The 22,459-nt window shown below is 35.6% G+C and overlaps 3 protein-coding genes and 1 non-coding gene across 8 annotated transcripts; all 4 read right to left on the bottom strand.

The window, feature by feature from the left end:
* Positions 1-158: 158 nt before the first annotated feature.
* LOC108996366 (carbamoyl-phosphate synthase small chain, chloroplastic) lies at positions 159-4,599 on the bottom strand. Its single transcript, XM_018972232.2, has 10 exons — positions 4,287-4,599; positions 3,339-3,471; positions 2,952-3,040; positions 2,811-2,871; positions 2,653-2,720; positions 2,352-2,480; positions 2,152-2,261; positions 1,719-2,066; positions 1,355-1,520; positions 159-418 (listed from the first exon to the last, which is right to left on the bottom strand). Exons 1-10 carry the CDS (start codon positions 4,426-4,428, stop codon positions 369-371), a joined length of 1,296 nt encoding a protein of 431 aa, XP_018827777.1. The 5' UTR covers positions 4,429-4,599; the 3' UTR covers positions 159-368.
* A 2,836-nt stretch (positions 4,600-7,435) lies between these two features.
* Positions 7,436-7,543, bottom strand: LOC118344423. The gene has a single exon (XR_004798198.1). It is a non-coding gene; the product is annotated as a U6 spliceosomal RNA (small nuclear RNA).
* A 4,764-nt stretch (positions 7,544-12,307) lies between these two features.
* LOC108996302 (NAC domain-containing protein 82-like) lies at positions 12,308-15,645 on the bottom strand. Of its 4 annotated transcripts, none has more exons than XR_004801310.1 (3): positions 14,581-15,645; positions 14,207-14,481; positions 12,308-13,107 (listed from the first exon to the last, which is right to left on the bottom strand). XR_004801310.1 is itself a non-coding variant. In XM_035689202.1 (2 exons), the coding sequence occupies exons 1-2, from the start codon at positions 14,750-14,752 to the stop codon at positions 12,838-12,840; spliced, it is 462 nt and encodes a 153-aa protein (XP_035545095.1). In that variant the 5' UTR covers positions 14,753-15,621; the 3' UTR covers positions 12,308-12,837. The 4 variants fall into 4 exon arrangements, 1 of the variants encoding a protein (XP_035545095.1); XR_004801311.1 differs by lacking the exon at positions 14,207-14,481 and having other exon boundaries at positions 12,308-12,398; positions 12,555-13,107; positions 14,581-15,620; XR_004801309.1 differs by lacking the exon at positions 14,207-14,481 and having other exon boundaries at positions 14,581-15,631.
* A 1,193-nt stretch (positions 15,646-16,838) lies between these two features.
* Positions 16,839-22,104, bottom strand: LOC108996301 (50S ribosomal protein L15). Of its 2 annotated transcripts, none has more exons than XM_018972120.2 (4): positions 21,471-22,096; positions 18,792-18,875; positions 18,626-18,715; positions 16,839-17,479 (listed from the first exon to the last, which is right to left on the bottom strand). In XM_018972120.2, the coding sequence occupies exons 1-4, from the start codon at positions 21,858-21,860 to the stop codon at positions 17,219-17,221; spliced, it is 825 nt and encodes a 274-aa protein (XP_018827665.1). In that variant the 5' UTR covers positions 21,861-22,096; the 3' UTR covers positions 16,839-17,218. The 2 variants fall into 2 exon arrangements, with proteins under 2 accessions (XP_018827665.1, XP_035545093.1); XM_035689200.1 differs by having other exon boundaries at positions 17,453-17,527; positions 21,471-22,104.
* Positions 22,105-22,459: the final 355 nt, after the last annotated feature.

Raw genomic sequence — 22,459 nt, 5'->3', positions numbered from 1 at the left:
CCCAGCTGCCTAGCATGTAGGGTGTGCCCCCTAGTGTATTTGCGCTTTCTTTTTTTTTCCTTTTTCTTTCAAACATTTTTTTAAAAAGTACATCAATTCGCTGATAGTCACTTCCTTAACCATTAAGTAAAAAATAAAATAAAATACACACATCAAAATGAAGTGACAAAACCATGGGACAAAGTAGCATTTTCCATTATTTTTATCTGTTCCACAATCACTAACAAATTTGACAATAATAAAGCACTAGTCTTCTCCATATAAAATACATATGAGCTTCATGGACAGTAGTAGCATAAGCCAGATTAAACTACCACCTTTTGAACTCTCACAAGCTTATAATAACTGTGCATTGGTACGGATTGTGCTTAAGCATTTTGTTTTGCCCGCTTTAGCATCTCTATGAATTCCTGAAAAGCTGTTCAAAAATACCTTATGTCAATACCGGGATAGATTAATCTCATACCGTCAGTATACATATGTTTGTTGAACAGTATAGAGGATAGAAAGAAGCATCAAATAAGATATGATAATATCTCCTCTCGCACTCTCTCACCTGTCAAGACTATGGAATTCCTTGAAATGTGCATTAGCTATTATCTAATTTAAAGCGGCTGTTTTTAGTGCTGAGATTATCTTAGATGATCTGGGAATAGTAATGTTTTGTAAGTCCCATAGAAATGTGTTATCAGGATGATCTGATAACAAAATATCGTAGTTAACAATTTTTCTTTTTTAAAAAAAGAATTGATGGCAACAGGAGCCACGACCATGGATCCCATGGTGCACCCCTGATTATTTTTTAAATGTTTTAGTGGATATGTTACCTATATTTTAAATTTAGATGCTGATATGAGATGAGATGAAAAATCTATAAATAGTAGTGAAATAGTTTGTGAAAAATAGTGAAATGGTTTAAGTTAAGATATTTTATAAGGTTTTGTGAAATGAGTGAAAAATTGAATAAAAATATTATAAAATTAAAATATTGTTATAATATTATTTTGTTTTGAGATTTGAAAAAATTAAATTATTTTTTTATGTTTTGTTTGAAAGTTTGAGAAAGTTATAATGATTAATTAATAATTAGATGAAAAAGTTGAAGATTTGAAATTGAAAAGTGTTTGTGTTTAAGAGGGGTTTTGAAATTGAGATGAGAACATTTTCACATCCAAACAAGGCCTAATGTACCGGTCAAAGTCAGAGGCAACTTATACCAAAGTTAGGTTTTGGGATGAGGTCTTCATCACAAGTCATAGTTTGAAAGTGTGTTTGAGAGTGGGATGGTAATTTGCAGTTTTTTTTTTTTTAAAAAAAAAATGTATCCAAGAAAAAACAAAGGAAGTTCCATTACCATAGTCTGAATCATGAGGTCCTGGTGATGCTTCAGGGTGGTATTGAAGAGACATGATGTTTTGTGCCGGGTATGCAAGGCCAGCACAGCTTCCATCATTAAGATTGACATGAGTTACTTCCACACCCTCTGGAAGTGATGCAGGGTCAACGGCATAGTTGTGATTCTGCCACATTATACATTTATGTTGAGAAATAATGCATGGCGAAAAAATATATTTTATAAATTTTCTTTCATCACATTAACTAGTTCTTAACTCAGTTTTCTCACAGATACTGTGTGAGTTCGCAGTTGGGGGGTGAGGGTGGAGGTAGGGTCCACCTCACAATTTTCAAAGAAAGATGGATATTGAAAATTAACACACCTGAGCACTAATCTCAACATGGCCACTCCGAAGGTTACGAACTGGATGATTTCCTCCATGGTGACCAAACTTCATCTTAAAGGTTTTGCCACCTAATGCTTGACCAAGCAACTGATGACCCATACAAATTCCAAAAACAGGAACCTTTCCCAGTATTTCTTTCACTGTTTCTACTGCATAAGGAACTGCAGAGGGGTCTCCAGGGCCATTGCTGAAAAGAACCCCATTGGGCTTCATCTTTAGAGTCTCCGATGCTGGCCATGTTGAAGGGACAACTGTAATCTTACAGCCATAGGATGCTAAACGCCTAAGTATATTAAGCTTGATCCCAAAATCATATGCAACAACCTTCATTTCACACACACAAAAGGGGTGAGCATGAAGTTGCTAAATAATGAAAAAGTGCCTTCAACAAACCTCATATAAAGCTTACATGCAAAGCATCTACATCTCTCTCAATGGAGTTAAATTCCCAATCTGACTTTGTTTTGTCAATCCATTCGTAAGGGGTCTTGCATGAAACACCACTTATTAAATCAACACCTGCAAAGTTAAAAGGAAAACTTTTTATTTGGAATATCTCTAGGCTTTGAAAATTTCCTTTATATTTGCAAACCCGGATAAAATCCTTACCCACAATATCCCATGAGCGGGACAGTTGCAATAGTTCCTTATTGGTTTTTGAATCTTCTGTGCTCAAAACACCTATAAGGCTTCCATCTTGTCTCAATCTTCGGGTAATTGCACGCGTGTCAACATCATCTGTAGGATAATTCCCAGAATAAAAAAGTCAAGTCAGAAGCTACAAAGAGAGCATAGTTCAATAATCAAACTTGGAGCATCTCAAAGGTATTTTTATAACTATTCATCTCATAAGTATTAACGACTCAATAACTCTCCCCTAACTAAATGACTCTTGCTATAAATAACTTACAAATGCCCATGATGTTTCTTTCTGCTAGATAGTCACCAAGTGTTTCTGCACATCTCCAATTTGAAGTACTGGAGATATATTTTAAATAATAAGTATGCATGGGTAAATCAACAAAGTTGCTAACATGAAAGTTCCCAAAGGAACCTTAACAAGCGCACCTGATACTCAAACTTCTAATGACTAGACCAGCAAGGAAGCATTGCCTTGATTCCTCATCATCTGACATGAAAGACATCAAATAGATTTAAAATAGCAATACATCAGAGTAGGTAATGATTAAAACTAAAAACTTAACCCACCAAAATTTACACCAGTGTTGCCAATATGAGGGTTTGTCATCAGAACAAACTGGCCAGCATAACTAGGGTCTGTAAGAATCTCTTGGTACCTGCATGTGTGATCATGCATAACTTATCAACTCATGAACCTTACTAATAGGTTCTCCTAGTGTAGTGCGCTTAGAAAAGTTTAAAGCAAACACCAAAGGAAAAGCACTACTCGATCACAAAGTGAACACTTCTAGGGAGAGTTTTAGGCGCAAGTGAAGCTTGCCTTCCCATTTTTTAGATGAACAAATGCATTAATATTACCTGCTATCTATCTTATTGTGTTGTGTAGAGAATTCTTTAGAAAAGAAGAATTCAAGATCACTCATCCAGTTATAAAGATTATAGAAATCAACTCACCCTGTCAAAGATGTATTGAAGACCACTTCACCAACTTGAGTTCCCGAAGCACCAAATGACTTGGCTGTCCAGACTGAACCATCTTCAAGCACAAGTCTAGCATCTGAAGTCTTCCAGGGTCTTTCCGCCAACCCTAAGGCTCACACAATTAGATATGAATCAACTTTAAAGTATATTAAGCATGTGCAGGCACATGAGAATATGTATAATGATGGCTAGATTGATCAACGTGTAATTGATCTTTTTCCTAGAAAATCAGCTTGAAAAGATAAATGAAAGAATGGAAAGAATATTAAGATTCATGATAAGAGAACAAGAAAAATGGATTTATAATGAGGTCTACGTATTACGTAGCAACATATTAACAGCCATATTGAGATGCCAACAGGAAGAATCCAAATCTATGTTGCCATACAAATGGAAAATAGTAAAGGATTAAGTGCCCATGAGCAATGTAGATATATAAATTTCTTAATTATCCTAGATCACTAGCCAAGAAACCCTCAAGTTTCTTAAATTCAATATCAATATATCTGAAGGGAATAAATAATTTTTTAAAAAAAAAAAAAAATCAAGTAATGGTAGATAGCAAAGGTTCGGGACATGGAAATAAGAAAAACAAAAGACCAAGATTTTACATTAACTTAAAAGATTAGACATGACCCCTATGTGCGCAATATTATCGAGTAAGCAATAACCCAATAAACGAAAAAAAGAAAAAAGCAAGAAAGAATCACAGTCGACTGCGAGAATCAAGTCGAGCCATTCAAAATTAAAATTTAGTCATTTGCAAAGATCAAATAAGTTAGCTTAATGAAGCGAATGGTCTTATATACTAGAACTAGTGCTAAACACATTCACTCACACACATGCACACAAAATAACAAATATATATACACGTATAAAAACAAAGAGAATCTAAGGAGGGAGGAGAAAACGTTGGCATACCGAGAGCGGCACCGTCGGATGAGAGAGGGACGGAACATCTGACCGAGAAAGCCCTAGCTTTTGGAGAACGATTTAATTGAGCCTTCGAGGCAAAAGAAGACAGTTGGTTGGTAAGCGTCAAATCCATTGCAGTCGTCGCCATTCTCTCTTTTACTTCAAAGTCGAGTCGCACAGAGCGCGGCAGTTCAGAGTTTTGAGAGTTTAGGTTTCGCCGAGATGAAACTACGAACTTTGAAGGTGGAGGAAGGAGTTTTTATAAAGGCACCGGCTGTCTCAGTCAGTCTGACTCAACCACAGGGAAGCTTTGGTTGCGTTCATGAATCATTACCCAAAGAAAAATTTTATTATATCATATCTCCGCACACTACACTACAAATCATATATATTTTTTTATTTTTATCAAATATTTAATATATAAATAATAAATAAAAAATTTAATTAATTTAAAAAAAATAAATCTAAAAATAATTAAAAAAAATATATGAGTGATTTGTGAAGATGATAAATAACTATTATCCAAATGGGCTGTGTCATAAAAAAAATTCGTGAAGTTTTTTTATTTTTTAATATCTGTCATAAATTTATCCAATCAAATTTCAATTCTATATATTCACTTTTCCCAACATAAAATTCATCTCAAAAAAATTTAATCCAAAATAAATTATCATTTTACTTATCCATTTTTACAAAATTCCATAAAAAGATACATATAAAAAATTCTCAATAATTACAGAAATTTCAAAATATATTTTTTTATTTATCTTTTTTTACTATTAGTAGGACAGTCTCTAACTTCAGTAATCGCCCAAAGAAGGGTTTTTCTTTGAGTTATTAATTTATTTATTTAAACCTAGGTGAGAGGTCTTTTTTATATTTTTGGTCATTTGAGATAAACTTGAGAAATAAATGCATACAAAAAATAACAATTTTTAAAAAGAAACCTTTATATTCTTTTTTAGTTACACTAAAAACAAAAACCAGCCCATAAAATAATATCCATTTGTTGAAATCGACAAGGAAGTAGGATAAAAAAAAGAATAATTTTATATACAGTCTTAGAATGTGCAAGCACATATAATTATTTTAAAAAAGAATAAAATCTACTTATTAAAAAATTAATATAAATTATGTATTAATTTATTTTTTTAAGAGATTGTGTAGTATTTATATATTTTACGACTATAAATATTATTTTTTTTTAAAAAATCTCTTTGAGGACAAAAAAGTGAGTCGACTGATTCTAGATATTTTAAAACAAAACCAACGAGAGTGATAGGAAATATCATATTCCTCCAAGGAGGAAAAACTGATGCAACTCCTAATCTCCATATTATAAAAATTAGGGAAGCCAATCGATGTCGACAAGAAAACAAGGTGGGTGTCAAATTTCATTTATTTTTTAAGTTTCATAGAAATCATCTTTTAACACACAAGAGATAAAGATTAACTGCAAATCAATCGTTTTAGTTCGACCAAATTGTCGTCTCTTTTGATATAAGAAGTGTTTCATCTCATCTTATTATTATAATTTTTTTAAATTTTCACACAAAATATAATAAACAATTCAACTTTTTCAAATCTCAAAATAATAATAATATTAAAATATAATATTCTAACAATATTTTATTTAGAATAATTCTACATACAACCGTAAAGTGCGTAACCGTCGCGTAATCGCTTTGAAAAAGAGTGAGATTCACTATTAAAAAATTAATTTTTTTCATGTGAGTCCCATGTTTGATTCATTTTTTTCAAAACGATTACGCGACGGTTACGCAATTCACGATTGTAAGTATATTTTTTCTTTTATTTAACTTTTAACTTTTATTTTAACTCACTATCTAAACAACATCTAAAAGTTACAGGTGCCGGTAATGAAGTCACCACTGAAATGATCCCACCAGCCATCCATACCAAAACAATCCAAAACAAGCCTTTTGTTTTTGCATTCGATTTGAAAATTACTTTAGCTACAAAAAAATTACACAAAAACAATCTTATAAATTAATATAACTTGATGTGTTTCATCAGATTGTAAAATTACTTTTATTATAAAGTAGATCTAATAAAACAGATAAAGCCACATATTATTTTGTATAATTCTTTCGTAAATGTAGCATCACTTTTAACTTTTTTCCTTTTTAAAAGAGAACGAAGTACAGTAAGAAAGAAAGTAATAAATAGACCGAAGAGTAATATGGGATGAAATATGGGAATTGGGAATGCATGCATCCATGTAATCAGTCTCTTTTTAAAGGCAAATGATATTCCAATTGCTGGCATAAGGCATGTTGCCGTTCAGAATAACCACAGCTCATCTTGGGGATTATTCTCTTTTTAGTTGTGTTCCAATTGGCCACCATATTGCAGGAAACTAGAAGCAGTACTGTAGTTGGGCCGGTTATAGCTACAAATGATTTTATTTACAACAGAGTCCCTGAAAACTTGAGCCGTTGTTAAAACATATAATTACAATTATGTTTTACAGAACATAATCCAAAGAAATACAAGCTGGCAAGGCTTGCTTACCGACTGCAACTCAAATGAATGAATACAGAAGTTAATCAAAACTCAATGCCACCAACAATCCTAGAAAATAACAAGTTTCAACCGATCAGATTTCACAGTAGAACAAAATTGGATCAATACAAAATACACTGTTGTACAATAATTATACTGACAATCTTACGGGGGAAGTATGGGAAAATTCAGTGGCTAATCCAGATCAGATATATTAAAACTACAGCCCAAAGGAAAATAAGCTCCCCACAGTTGAAGAAGCTGTATACATTTTCCACCGGTCCCAGAGTTTCCTAGATCTCCCAAGTTTGTAAATATCAAATCCATCAAAATGAAGTCCAGCTACATCATTTACTCCATAACCATGTGTAACACCTCAATGGAAGCCGAAGCCACATCTGGGTCTATACTCTAAAATAATCAATCAATTATATAATTAGAGTCTTATTGGAACCATTATACAAAGAATTTCTTATTCTCAAACAATGTGATATCTCATGCACCACTTGCTCTAATCACTTATCCGTCAATATAGGGTACCACAATTTTCCTCCTTTATATTCTTAGCATCCTCGTCAGGGTAGACCACCGTGGTAGCATGACTCAAGTCTCACATTTCTGGTTGGGATAAGCTTTGATATCATTTCTCAATTTGTGCATGTCATCCTTGCATAGGGGCCATGTTAATCTTCTCTGTATTGTTTCAATTTTATCGGATGTCCCCGAACCCACAAGTCCTAGGATTGAAACCTGAATCAGTTACCATTTGTAACACCCTACTGAAATCTCAAGCCACATCTGAACCTATACTCCAAAAGGACTAGTCATACTTTAAAAATGTTACACTAGACAATGATCATTGGAAAATATGTCATACTTTAAAAATGTCACTAGATGAAAATGTAACACCCTCTTCCCGTAGAATAGAGATATTACTAACATTCATAACATAGTGCCCAGTGAAAATATTCGTATCCTGAAATACCTCATTTATTGAAACATCAACTAAACTGAACATAACTATTTTTGAAACATGAAACTAAAAACATAACTAAACTAATTCTTGTGTAAATAACACTTATTCATTTCTAAGTCTTTACACTAGATCTATTCCTAGTCCTCCAGCTCTGCGTCCTCATACTCATCATCTGTGATAGTTAAACATAGAAGAAAATATAGAAACAAACAAAAATGAGTCAAATACTCAGTAAATAGCACATCATACAGTAAAATACATCTTAGCCTAGCATAGACTTAATTTTTGAAAGACTTTAACATGAGTACATCATCACAAATTCACAATCATACCATACACAACTTAATTTAACATAGGCTTAATTTCTGAAAAACTTTACATACATACATATATCGTCACCAATTCACATAGCATATCTATTCATCATTAACATGAGCATAATCATACATAATCAAGGCAAACATGTAACGTGAATGCATAAATGACTGACTTCATGCATTTTCTAACAATCATACATGACTTGTTCATCTTGTCTTTCACTTATCATATGGTGACCCACGCTTGAGTCTGTGACACCTCATAACTTGTAATAACATGAAATAAAACACGCTTTAGTCCGTATTTCAACTAACATATAGTGAACCACACTTAGGTCCGTGACATCGCTTATTATAACTTGTGGTGAACACGCTTAGGTCCGTATCACCCTTAACATAACTTGTGATGAACACGCTTAGGTCCGTGTCATCCTTATCAGAACACGTTTAGGTCCGTGTCATCTTTAACATAACTTGTGATGAACACACTTATGTCTGTGTCATCCTTATCATAACTTATGGTGAACACGCTTAGGTCTGAGTCATCCTTATCATAACTTTTGGTGAACACACTTAGGTCTGTTTCACCCTTAACATCTTGTCTTTCTTAATGCATGAGAAGTTTGTTGAACTTCATGAACTTTTCTAGCATGACATATACTTGTACATAACATAACATAAACATTCTATGACATACATGATCTGAGAACTACATGAACATTACATGACGTATATGATCTAAATACTTCATGACATTACATTGCATGACATACATGTGATTTTCATTACATATCATCCATCAAATCACAATCCATAATAGCATAACATACATATGCTCACTCACATGCATATCATTATATTTCATCGAAGATCATGGAAGGGATCTAACCTTGACTTAGCTCGAAGCGTAGTGTAGACAAACATCACATTACATATAAAAGTAGAACATTTACAGTACACATGCAATTATATGATCATACTAATTACCTCTTAACACCGCTTCCTGATTCTCACTTTGTGGTGTGTTACCTATACAAGGTACTAGACATTATTAATTTTCTAGAAAAGCGAGTCATAATACTCTAGATAATTAAATACGTATAATGGAACTTAACTAAAATAATAGGCTTTATAGCATACTTTAAAATCCCTTAAATACTTTTTATAAAAATTGTGTCTAATGGCCACATAATTATTCATGTAAAACTTTGGGCTAGCTTAAATTCCAGCCTAGCTCCTATTAAAGAAAAATAGCCGAATTAAAATCACTAAAACGGGTTTTTGTAAAGCACCACCAGCCCACTTTAAAACAATAAAACAGTTTCTATCAACCCAAAATTCACCTACTTAAATTATTATAGTTTCTAAAATAAGCCCAACAAGGTCATTTAAAAACTAGGCCCAGTACCAACTCAAGGAAACACTAGCCGAATGGGCTAAGCCTAAGGGCCCCTTATGAACTCAAGGGTGTCTACTCGTCTGGAAATTAAAACACACAAGACTAATAGATGAATGGAATGGCCTTGTGATGCTCACCGAGAGGAGAAGCTGATGCATGGCGGCTCTAGGTGGCTGGGAAGGACCGACGACGCAACTGGAGGGTCAGTTAGACCCCCACGTCGAGTTGTCTCTAGAGATGCCGCACATGCCCTAGTCATGGTGGGAACATACACATTGGCTAGCCCACAACCATGCCTTGGCTCATGAGGGGACACGCACGAGGCGCCCAGCATGCATACATGCCTTGGCCCCGCACGGCTAGCGAGGTTAATGGAGGTCTGCCCAGGCACACAGCCAAGCACCGCAAGCCCATGCGTGCGGCAATGCGTGCAGCACAGCCCTTGCGCGCAACAACGCGCCCATGCACATTCCAATGCACAGGCCCGTGCGCACATTAATGGGCCGCACGACCCTGCATGCGCCCATGTGCCGCACGGCCATGCTCACGACCAGCCCAGCCAGCACGCGCGCGCCCATGCCCACCATCCTGCCGCACGCTAGTGCACGCCCATCCCACCATCCTGCCGCACACCAGCGAGGTTTGTGGCATGCCGCGTGCACGGCTCCAGCCCGTGCCTTGCAAAGCAAGCCAGTGGCATGCCATCCAGCGCATGGCTCCAGCCAGCGCCTAGGCCACTAGCCTGGGCCACGCAGTGCACCCACATGGCTCACCATCAGCAAGCCATGCCGTACCACCTAGCCATGGACCAGCTCGAAGACCAATATGCAACCACTTAGCCACCATGGGTCCATGCCACTATCTTATTGTTTTTTATTTATTTCATTATTATTTATTTACAAGAGACCTATTGGGAGTTTTCAACTTGTAACTCTTATAAATAGGAACTTTAGTAATTTCTTTTACATCTTTTGGCAAAACTCTTAGAGAGATAACTATTGTTTGAGAGATCACCAACGGTGCCTTTGCACTTAGACTTTTTGGGTGAAATTCATGAATCCCAAAGAGAGGATTAAATCTTGCAATTCATTGAATAGACGTAATTCATTTATCTTGTTTCTTTGCAACTTGGTGAAACTCATGAATCCAAGTTGTGTTCATCAATATATGAGGTTTATCCAATCCTTGTGCAATTCGTGAATCAAGTATTGGATTATTATTGTTTATACTTTTGTTCATTCAAGTTCATAAGTATTTTGCTTTTTGTTCTTGAGTGTTCATCATTGTTCTTGAAGTTCTTCATACTTTTTGCTCTTCCAATCCATACACTTCATAAACGTCGACCAACACATTGTTTGTCAACTTTCCATAATTGATTTGCATCATCAAACCCTAGCCTAGCCGAAACACACTTTCCTCCTTGGTGCAAAGTCCTATTCAGCTACCACTTGCCTTATTTGGACTTGACCTAGCCGCCCACTACACTTGCCAAACTAGGTTCCTATAATTTAGGAACCCTAGTTGACTCAAACCCTACACCATACATAGCCAAATACTTTCCAAATTGAGTTCCTAGATTCTAGGAACAACCTCCTAGAATCACTCCTTAGCCTTGTTTGGCCAACCTTAGCCGACCACACCATTACCCTAATTCCCAAATCCTAAACACAAACCCTAGCCGTCTATCATCATCATCCAACCCTAAACCCTACTCTCAAGTGGCGCCAACCCTAATCCCTTCCATTGCTGTGCACCACTTTCCACCAAAATAGCCATACACTTTCCCAACCAATTACACCACTCTATACACCCATTTAAGCCTAAACACTTAACCTCACCATACCAAATTGGTCATTGTGGCCACCATTGATCGAGAACCAAGCAAGAGAGGAACAAGATTTCGGTTACCTCAAGACTACCATTAGCGTGGAGAACATAGTGTTTAGGGACTTGACCGATGTCCCTAACAGGATCCCTATGGTGGTGTGACATCGAGAGAGGGAGAGAGAGAGAGAGTTTAGAAAGAGGAACTATCAAACCGACAAAAATAGAGGGAGGGGAGGGTGGCAAACGGCAGTGGGCTTACCAGAAAGGAGTGAGCTCGACAGGGTTGGGCTAGTTGGCGATCTCTGTGGCTGCCGGGAGGTGGTCCGATATTCCCTGATGTGGTTGACAGTGGCTAGGAACAGATGCAGGGGCTGTTTTTATTCTCGGTGGGGAGAAACAAAGACCCAGAGGACTTATGGGTCACGCACATAGTGGAGGATGGAAGGCTCACCGTTGGCGTGCTCAGTGATGGTTTCCGAGAAGGTAGGTGTCTCAATTTGTGGGTTTCGCTCTGTCTTCTGAGGCTGCTATGGTGACTAGTGTGTGAGAGTTTCATGGTTTTTGCTAAGGGTCTCGTGCGTTTTATAGATGAGGGGTAGGGAGCTATCATGAGTGATTTGGAGAGGTTTGAATTCGACTAAATTTTGGAAAACTACTCCCACAAGAAAAGAAATACTAAGAGGATATAAGAGTTTTGAAGTGTTTGAGTTGAAGGTTAGTTTCAATCAGGAACCTACCCAATCTGGGAGACCAAATAGAAAATAAAAGAGGCGTATGTTTAACAGTAGAGAAATCCTATTCAAAACAAATAACTACCTCAAAACAATAAGCATATCTAATAAAATAATAACAATAAAATAGCAGTAGTAATAATAATAATAATAATAATTATAATAATAATAATAATTATAAAATCACACTTTTAAGGTCTGGATGTTTTAGAAAAACACAAGGAAAAAAATAGAAAAGAAGTTTACGCACCTTTTTTTTTTTTTTTAAGAAGAGGACGGTACCCCAATTTTATTGATAACCCTCACTTTTGGCGGAGGAAAACCGTAGTTACAACTAGACACCTGGGAGTTATAAATAAACATAAAGACCAAAACCCAAGTATCAAAAACTAAAAGACCCAACCACAAACTAAGAAAGCCAAAGAATTACAAACCAAATAGAAAGATCAATCCTAAAAAACCAACCTACAAGAAATCACACATAAAAAGTTTACGCACCTTATTTTTGTCATCTTCATTCTAGATCAAAGTGCTGTTTTCCGTAAAGGAAGCGAGCATTGAAAGGGCATCATCCCCATTAGTAGTAATCACTGCTAGAAGAATATCACCCACCTTATTTTTGTCATCTTCATTCGAGTTCAAAGTGTCATCTTCCATAAAGGAAGCAAGCCTTGAAAGGACATTATCACCAATATTTTTTTGATCAATAAGACATTATCACCAATATTAGCATGCCCTGCTGGAAGAATATCACCATCACCAAGAACTATACATAACTCCTCTAAAACGATATCATTAGTGGGAACTGCTGGAAGACCCTTGCTGTCAGATGCCATAGTTTGAGGTAAACATGACTCAGAAAAAATGCTATCCAAAAAAGGTTGCACGTGATAGCTGAGCTGTTACAGTCACTAGGCAGCACACAGGTTGGTGTAGAAAAACAACGAGGAGGGCCAGCTTCTTCACAGTTGACTTCATCGTCGTCATTCCAATCTTCCTCCTTAAATGGTGCGCAGTATTGGGCACCATTCCTAGGGCCTAGGCCATCCTTCTGGAAAATCATACAAAGCACTTGCGTGTTCACAGACAAAAACCATAGACAAAAACCATCACAAGAATGAATTCAAATATAAGCACCATAACACCATAATCAGTTTTGTATATGCAGGAAAAGCATCTAGAAATAACGTCTAGACAGTGACCAAAAGCACCAGTGCACCACCAAAAGATTCAAAAGATAACTAATATGTGATACTCCCATCTAGTTTTATTTTTTTCATATTGGTAAAGCCAAGATGGAATTATTTCTATATTGTATTTGTTGCTCCATTTTTATTTTCAGATGGGAAAAGGGTAGTTAGGACTTTTTTTGATTGGTGAACAAGAATTCTAAAGGAAAGGTTGATAGATAATATGGGATGGAATAAGGGGATTCATGGGGAATGAGATGAGATCAATTTTGTGAATAGTAGTAAGATGGTTTGTGAATAGTAGTGAGATTGTTTGAGTTAAATATTTATTGGGTTTCGGGAAAGAAGAGAGTAAAAGTGGAATAAAAAATATTATAAAATTAAAATATTGTTAGAATATAATTTTTGTTTTGAGATTTAAAAAAGTTAAATTGTTTTTTTTTTATTTGAAAGTTTGGAAAAATTGTAATGATTAGCTTGAAAAAATTGTAATGATTAGTTTGAAAGTGTTTGTATTTGAATGATATTTGAGAAGGAAATGAGATGAGATAAGATGAAAAATTTTCCAAACATCCCCTAAATGCATATCAATATTATGATGGGTTACACAGAACAAAAAATTCAATCGACAGGAACCACCTTTAAGTAGAGATAATTTCAATTAAGATGAAAAAAGAATTGACAACTTGGCATTAAACTGACAAGTATTTAATCCTCAACCAAAACCAAGGTAGTTTCCAATTTCTGAAGCATGCCTAAAACAACTAAAAAGGACGGAAACTTCCATGTGCATGTGTGTGCGGTTATGTGCATGGGTGTGTATCAGATACAACTTTGGTTTGTAAAAAAATGTGGCTCCGAAGTATAACCACACACACAAAGATATATATATATATATATATATATATATATGACTTTGATCCAAGAAACGAGTATAAGTGATAAATAACCAAGCATTACTTGAATAACTCCTTTATTAGCCATATTCTTATCTTCCAGTCTATACTCATGCATAACCCAATTCGTTCGTTCCCCTTGTGGTGCTTTTCCACAGTGAAAAATCAAAGTTTTTATCAAACCAACTGTGATGAACAGGCCTATCCTTTCTGATGATTTTCCAGTACCCAACTTCAGTTGAGCGATTCATTCTAGCCCCATTTGAGTTTTTTTTTTTTTTTTTTCCTCCACTGGGCAAAATAAGTACCTAAGATCACAACTTCTCAAGCTTGGTCTATCTGATGAAGGAAAAGGCAAACTACAGTAAGAAACACCCCGAAAGCACAATACGTTCATCATGCAAACAAAAGCATGCATGTAAGACTCTTCCTATGTACCTGGAAGACCCCATGGGGCAAACTTGTAGATATCAACCTCTGCAATGGCTTCAAAACAGAACTCTTTCCCCATTACTATCCACTTTAGATAGTACATAACCAGCTCAACATCGGTTGGATGAAATCGAAACCCCAGAGGCAGCAGCGATTTTTTTCCAATCAAATAATTCATAAAGAAGTCCCACAGTACTGTCTTCCACCAAAACAATTCTAACTCTAAATAGAATGCAAGAGGCTTTACACCAAAAAGAAAAAAAAAATGAAATGTCCAATGCCGGTTTAATTTTTGGCATTGGACATTGGGGGGAGGCTCTAGTGGATGATCTAGTTTTGGCACTGGACTCGACGGTTTAATTTTTTCCTTATTTTTGTGTAAAGTTCCATTCCAGTCACATTCTAAGTATTGTCTTTTGATTGTTTTGGTGGAAGACAGTAGCAGTGTTAGACTTTTGTTTGAATTGTTTGATGGGAAAAAATAAGAACACAAATCAACCAACTAATATTTTTTTTCAAAGGAACCCCAGATAAGATTAACGTGGGACAGAAGATTTTAAGAATATCCTGAAAACGACTAAAACCCCCCAACGAAAAATATCAAATTAAGGAAAACAGACAAACGATGCAATAAACTTTCACCAAATCGATGAGAAATCAGAGTCACTTAACGCGTAGGGATATATATCAGATAACTACTCCGAAATGACCCAATTGCTGCAAATAAGACCTTCAAACGAAACAACGGAAAGGAAAAATAAAAATCAAATTTTGTTCCTAACAGAGTAAACCCAGATTGTAAGCCCACATACAAAAACGAAAAAAATAAAACCAAGAAAACCCTAGCATACAAAATGAAATACCAGCTAAGGTTTAACAGGGAAACTAAAACCTCGAGAGAGAGCCATAAACATTGAAACGAAAACCCTAAAACCCAAGAAAAATCAGAGCAAATAATAGGAAACTTAGGAAGAGACCCTAGAGACCACACCTGAAGCGAGAGAGAGAGAGAGAGAGAGAGAGGTGTAATTTGGGGAATGGAAGGGTTTATATGACAGCTGTGTGAGTTGAGAGAGAGTAACGTTATTGGCCCTCGGAAGCTTAACATCCAATCCACCGTAAAGGCGTGGGATTATTCTATTATTATTTAATATTATTTATTTATCTTTTATAATTATTTATTATTATTTAATATTTTATTATTATTTATTATTACTATTTATAAATTATTTGAGATGACTCTACTCTCTAAACGTAACTTAAAACTCCTTCTCAATGTTAAAAACTTAAAAATATCTCTAACGCGAAATAGTTAATGTGAAATAGTTTATGAATGATAATAAATTGTTAATAAATAATAATTAAATAATTAAAAACAATTGTATTCTTAAACCTATCCTAAAATTTATCGGATACTCCTCCAAACCTTACACTAGTCTTGCAATTTTTGTAAATTCGTGTTTACTATAAAATTTTTAAAATTTCTCTATCACTAAAATATAAAAAAATATGTATATTCTTTTTAAAATTTTAAAATTATCATCTAATCATTACTCAAAAACAAAAATCAATACAATTTTTACAAATTTTAAAATAAAAATAATATTAACAAATTATATTACAACAATTTTTAACTTTATTTATTCAATTTCACAAACCTCAATATAATATTTATTTAAAAAAATATATATTTAATTTTTTTTTTTCTCATTTCCAAAACCTAGTCTCAAATAAATTCTCACAATTCTCAAATATTTTCAAACACTTTTAATATCCAAACATTTCCTTTTAAGTTGGGAAGAAAAAACAAAAGTCTTGAAATTTTACTCTGCCCATTCGTCATCCCCCAAGCGCAAAGATGAGAGCAATTTTTGGCACACGGAAACAAAGTTGATATCGTGTTGAGTTGAAGGCAGATCTAATCTTTTGCACTTGGGGGCAATGACACAGCTAGAGAGGTTCTAAAGAGGGGCGTCTATTGCTAATTGAAAACCATTTCCAAACCCCTATTCGGCTTGGGTTCAAGCTTTTAGACCGTCTGAGAATTCCTGGAAGGGCTCCCTTCAGGGTAGAACCCTACAAAACAAAATAGCCTCCAATGCTCTCTTTACATAAGCAACACTTATCAAGTTAATCATATCCTTAAACTTGTAAAGGTTCAGGTTAGAGCAGTATAATGGACAATCCAGACCAATATGACTATGAGGCATTTTTGGTGGGGGCAATTTTAAATGAATGGCACCAAAGTGCCTGAAATAATTGCTTCAAGTAAAACTTTCTAGTTTCTATACATCAAACTGGTTTTAGTTAATCAAGAAACTAAGAACCCAAATGTGTCTAGATACGTTGATCCAGTGTTCAACAAAACGTCCAAGATATAAAATTAAAAAAAAAAAAAAAAGTTTGAAATAATGTAGACAAATGATAGAGTACAAGCTTCCTTGGCTTTGTTGATTTGCTCAAAAAATATTTGCCCCGTCTTCGATCAGAATTTGGTTTGCAGAGCAAAAGCTAGCCCTGTGCAAAGATTCTGAAAGGACTCCATCTAAACTCCAGCAAGAACAAATTAGCTAACATAATTGCTCAATTTGCTCAGCATCAAGATACAAATTCTCAAATGAGCCAACAAACTTTGGTTGGTTTATTATGCAGATGAACTGGAGGATATGTCCTCGTCAACTGAAAACGGTATAGGTTTGGTTGGGGCAGGCAATCGGCCAATGCTATCAACTTTATCCCTTTGTTTCGGTGGAGGCCTAGCTGCTTTTGGCAACAACCTGCCCTTCTTTTCAAACCACTCGGGCTTGAGCAGTGCTCGGAAGCCCAATTTGTTGTAATAAACTCTTCTGACAGACCCACCAGCAGCTTCAACTGCTTCCTTTGCCCTAAAAGTGACCCTTGAGACCTGTGAACTTCATACGTAAGTATGATTTTGGATTCCATGCAGAGTGCTCTACATGTGATTTAACAAAAAATGCCCGATAAAATGCATCAGTGTTTATACTTTCTTGACAAACTTGTCACACATAAAGATGCCCTAATGAACTACAGAAAGGTTACCCAACTTGAGCATGTGATGTCTTGTTGGAAAATCGTAACACAAAAGAAATTATGGTAAACCCCTAGAGTCGCCAACACTCCTGCTTGAGAACTTTTACACAAACAGATACCTAAAACTAAAATAAAATAAGCCAGGAGCCTTCAGACCTACCCCCTTGGGTGTAACCCCTGGATACCTCACCCATCAGAATGTTATATTATATAATGCAAGGAACTCCAAATGCAAGTTAAAACCAAGATGTGGCTACATTTTGAACATGGAACCAGCTGAGCTCATCTGAGTTAAGTTCAAATTTAAGCCTAGTCGAACATTTAAACACACAATTCTCAAATCACTAAATATTACTCAACTCAAGACCTCTTTATACATGAGACCCACAACATTTTTCAACTCAATACCTCTTTACATGCGGGACCTATAAAATTTTTCAACTTCTCATAAATACATTTAAACTCATCTTAACATCCAAACATATCTAAACTCATTTTAGGTGGCCCCTACAAAACTCACACCACCATCTTAACTCACTACTATTCATAAAGAACTCAACTCATCTCAGTTCAGCTTAACATCTAAACGCAACCTAAGTCTATAGCTCACTCCAAGCCCACCTTGAGGGATAACTAGTCCTTTCAAATTTGAAAACGAGAATTATATAAAAAATAATTTGATATACGATTCTCCGAACACAATGCAAATGCAATGAAACCATCTATTTCTACACCGTGATGCCACCCTATATAGCATCAATGCAAAAGTAGCAAAGAGATGTACGTATGTACGTGTAGATGACATCATTTTTTTTCAAGTCAACTGATTCAAAGGCACTCTCAACTCACCAGGTCGATATCGGCATCGTCCAACCAACAAAAGCAACATCAAATGACAGCAGATCAACCAATGAAGAGCAAATCAACAATGACGCCTCAACCATATAACAGAAACTGCATAGTCGGTATACAAAGAAGAAAACCTGAAATAAAGAAATACCTCCAGATGAATTGGCCAATTTATTTGTTCAGCACCACGCCCCATCAATCTTACTCCATCTTTTATCTGCTTCCCTATTGCCCCTGTATCCTATTGTAATAGTTATAGCCAGAATGAGCAAGAGAGAATGAAAGGAATGGTTCAAAACTAGAAGAAGTCGCTGTACCTTGAGTGTTTTCATTGTAATTAATTCAGAAGAATCTATTTTCCCTGAATTTATAAGTTTGGCAATTTTCCCCAACCCTACTGGCTGCCCAAAAAAATAGAGATTTGTAAGATTGGAATTTATACACAATCAGCTATTAGGAAGTGAAGTGAAAGAAACACTACTGTAACCCTCTTTTCAAAGAGAGAGATCAAAACAAATCAACTTATTCTATATAATACAGGAAAGGAGAAGTTGACAATGGTCCCTAGGCTCCACAGGTAGATTCCTTGAACATTGAGACCATTACCATTATCATCATCACTTCTAGTATTATTCTATTTTCTACTAGCCAGAGAGAAGTTTTAGGTTCAAATGGCATGGCTCAAACCAAAAGCACCACGGCAGGCCAAGCCGAATCCCGTCTTATAGCACATTGTTCTTATGCTTACCAAAACATCTGACATTCCAACAACTCCAAAAATAAGAAAATGGAATTTACAAAGAAGATTCTAATGCTGAAAGGGTTATAAGTATCAGTAATGTGAATTTCTTTTCTCTTCTTTTTTTTTTTTTTTGATTGGCACCATGTGTCTGAGAAAAAAGTCCCGACTAAACCCGGAGGGGTGCATAGGCCCTCAACAAGGAGTTTTCCCGCATGTGAATTTCTATAAGGAAAGAGTGGTATTGTATATAATAATACCATATTCAAAATGACTATTAAAATACTGACCGATAACAAATATGGCTATTGAAATGCTGGATTTGAGCATTCAATTTGATCAATTTTTTTTATCAACTAACATGGAAAAAGTGACCAATCTATTTTATATAAATAATCAATAATATTGTTAAAAATGCAAGGCATAGCCCAAGTACACAGGTCATATTTATTTCCATTACACACACCCAAGGGTTAGGAATGAGAAACTGATGTGAGGACTACAGTTAGATTAACATATTCCAATGGTAGTAAGTTAAAAAAGGTTATTTCCCATGTTTTCAACAAATAACTTGCTAAGTATCATAATTCTTTTCTTGGAAGTGCATTTGAAGTAAAGTGCCTTCCACGGTTGCTTTCTTTGGTTGGAAGGCCTCTCTTGGGAAAATCCTGACCATTGAAAACCTAAGGAAGTGTGGGCTTATTGTTATGAATTGGTGCTATATGTGTAAAAAATGTGGCGAATTGGTGGATTATTTATTACTTCATTGCGAGGTGGCAAGAGTGTTATGGGATGAGATTTTTAGAAGGTTTGTATCAGCGTGGGTTATGCCTAGGAAGGTTGCGGAGCTTTTGCTTGTTGGAGAGGTCTTCAAGGTAATTCTCATTTTGCTTATGTATAGAATTTGATGCCTTTATGTCTCATGCGATGCATTCGGCTTAAAAGGAATGGGAATAACTCTGAAAATTAAGAACACTCTTTGGACAAACTGATTCTTTTTCCACACCTTATTTCTCTGAGCTTTGGCTATTGTATTCAATGGGTTAGTGTTCATGATTTTCTTGCCTCTTTTCCCAGTTCTTAATTTGTAACTAGGTGTTCAATAAAATTCATTCTTACTTATAAAAAAAAAATTAAAAAAAAAAAACTTCCTCTTTACCACTAAAAGTTTTTTTTTTTTTTTTTATATGTAAAATAAGTATATATTCATCCAAACAAGTGTCAATTACAAACATAAGTTCTAATGCTAAAAGTTTTAATGGTACTGTTCCCATATGTCATAACATTTTCATCTGTTTGCATATGTGAGATATTGAAAATTTCAATATCTTAGACTAGCAATGCTCAAGATGCCATATACCAAATTTTCAACCAACTGTATGCTACCACTGAAAAACACTAGAATAAGTGATATTTACTAAATCAAGAGCACTCCCTTTAATTTAAGAATCATTATCCGCAAATCAGGATTTCAGTATTTCACCAACCCTGAGCTGGATCTACATTCATTATTTTTCATGTTTAAACTGTAAATTCGCATACAAATTCAATGATAGAGCTTAAAGAAAGAGAAAAAGAAAGGCAACAACTACACTCATTTCCGTTTTCTTCTTTCACTTTCATCTTTCGTTCAATTCCAAAGCCATCATTAATACAAATCTCAAATCCACAAAAAGAGAGAAGACTATAAGGAAAAAAAAAAAAAACTAGTTTTTCAAGTGTCCTCGCTTTCCCACCATTTTCTCAGAAAGACAACCAACCAAAATGTCCGATCATCTTATGGAAAAAGAAGAAAAAAAGCTCAACTTACTACCTGCTCCATCATACTTTCAACCTAAATATCAATGAAAGTTATTTACTATCAAACTAATCCCCCCCCCCCAAACTAATCTCAAATCCACAAAAAGAGAGAAGACTATAAGGAAAAAAAAAAAAAAAACTAGTTTTTCAAGTGTCCTCGCTTTCCCACCATTTTCTCAGAAAGACAACCAACCAAAATGTCCGATCATCTTATGGAAAAAGAAGAAAAAAAGCTCAACTTACTACCTGCTCCATCATACTTTCAACCTAAATATCAATGAAAGTTATTTACTATCAAACCCCCCCCCCCAAAAACAAAAAGAAGTATTAGCATACGAAATACAAAGAAATCATTAAACACGCCTAAAATTCCATTTCTCCTCAAATTACTCCTCTTTCTCAGCGACCAAACAAACGTTAAAAGAAAACTAAAACAAACAAAATACTCCAAATGTACCTGAAAAGTAAGGCTAAATGGGTTCTTGAAGCCACGCTTAGGCAACCGCCGGCGAAGCGGGGTCTGACCCCCTTCAAATCCGAGCTTCCCAGACCCTCTCGCCTTCTGGCCCTTGTGACCCCTCCCAGCCGTCTTGCCCTTCCCGGACCCAATCCCTCGGCCCTTCCTCGTCTTCTGCTTCCTGGGCACCTTATCCCTCAGATCGTTCAGGCTCAGAAGGCTATAAGCCCTAAAACCGTCAAAACCCAGATGCCCATTATGGTTAACACTAGAAATACGCAGAGGCCTCTGTACGAACTGCAGGGACTGGGGTTGGGGAATGGTTTTGGTGCGTAATGAAGGAATTAGGATTGAGGAGGAGACGAGGGAAGCGAGTCTTCTTCTAAGCATGTTTCTTTCCACTCTCTGTTTCAATTTAATTTTTCAGTAAATTCGCTGAGGGATAGCGGTTTTTGTGGGTGGCATTTCGGGGGTGTAGGGTTGATGCAAGCTGGTGAACTGGTAGTCTGGTATGGTAGTGTAACTAGCGTAGGCTGAGTAGCCATGGCGGAGGAGCGTCCTGAGGTTTTAGGGAGCTGCGTATGGGTTGGGATCCAGTGCGCTACTGCTTTTGCTCTTGCGTTGAGTACCAGTGATCGTTCTACATCGAACGGCAAGGAAATTTCTATCTCTAGAGTAACACTATATATCATCTTAAAAAAGAGTGTACGTGACATCTATTATTAAAAAATTAATTTTTTTTATATAAATTTCGTATTTATTTATTTCTTTTAAAATAATTATAAAATATTTATACATTCACAACTACAAAATTAGAACAGTTTCTCTATTTTTTTTAAGAATATCGAGTTGGGTTCTTCTCTACCCGAATCGAGTAGAACATGTTGAGCCATATTGATATTAAACATGGAAGATAGGCCATGTTGATATTATCTGTTCATTGATTTTATCCGACGCTAAACCATAATTAAGTAGCTGAAATAAATTTT

This window comes from Juglans regia, chromosome 1, assembly GCF_001411555.2.
Source record: "Juglans regia cultivar Chandler chromosome 1, Walnut 2.0, whole genome shotgun sequence".
Taxonomy (NCBI): domain Eukaryota; kingdom Viridiplantae; phylum Streptophyta; class Magnoliopsida; order Fagales; family Juglandaceae; genus Juglans; species Juglans regia.
The sequence above is the reverse complement of the archived record's forward strand: the minus strand, read 5'-3'. Positions and strand labels throughout refer to the sequence as shown.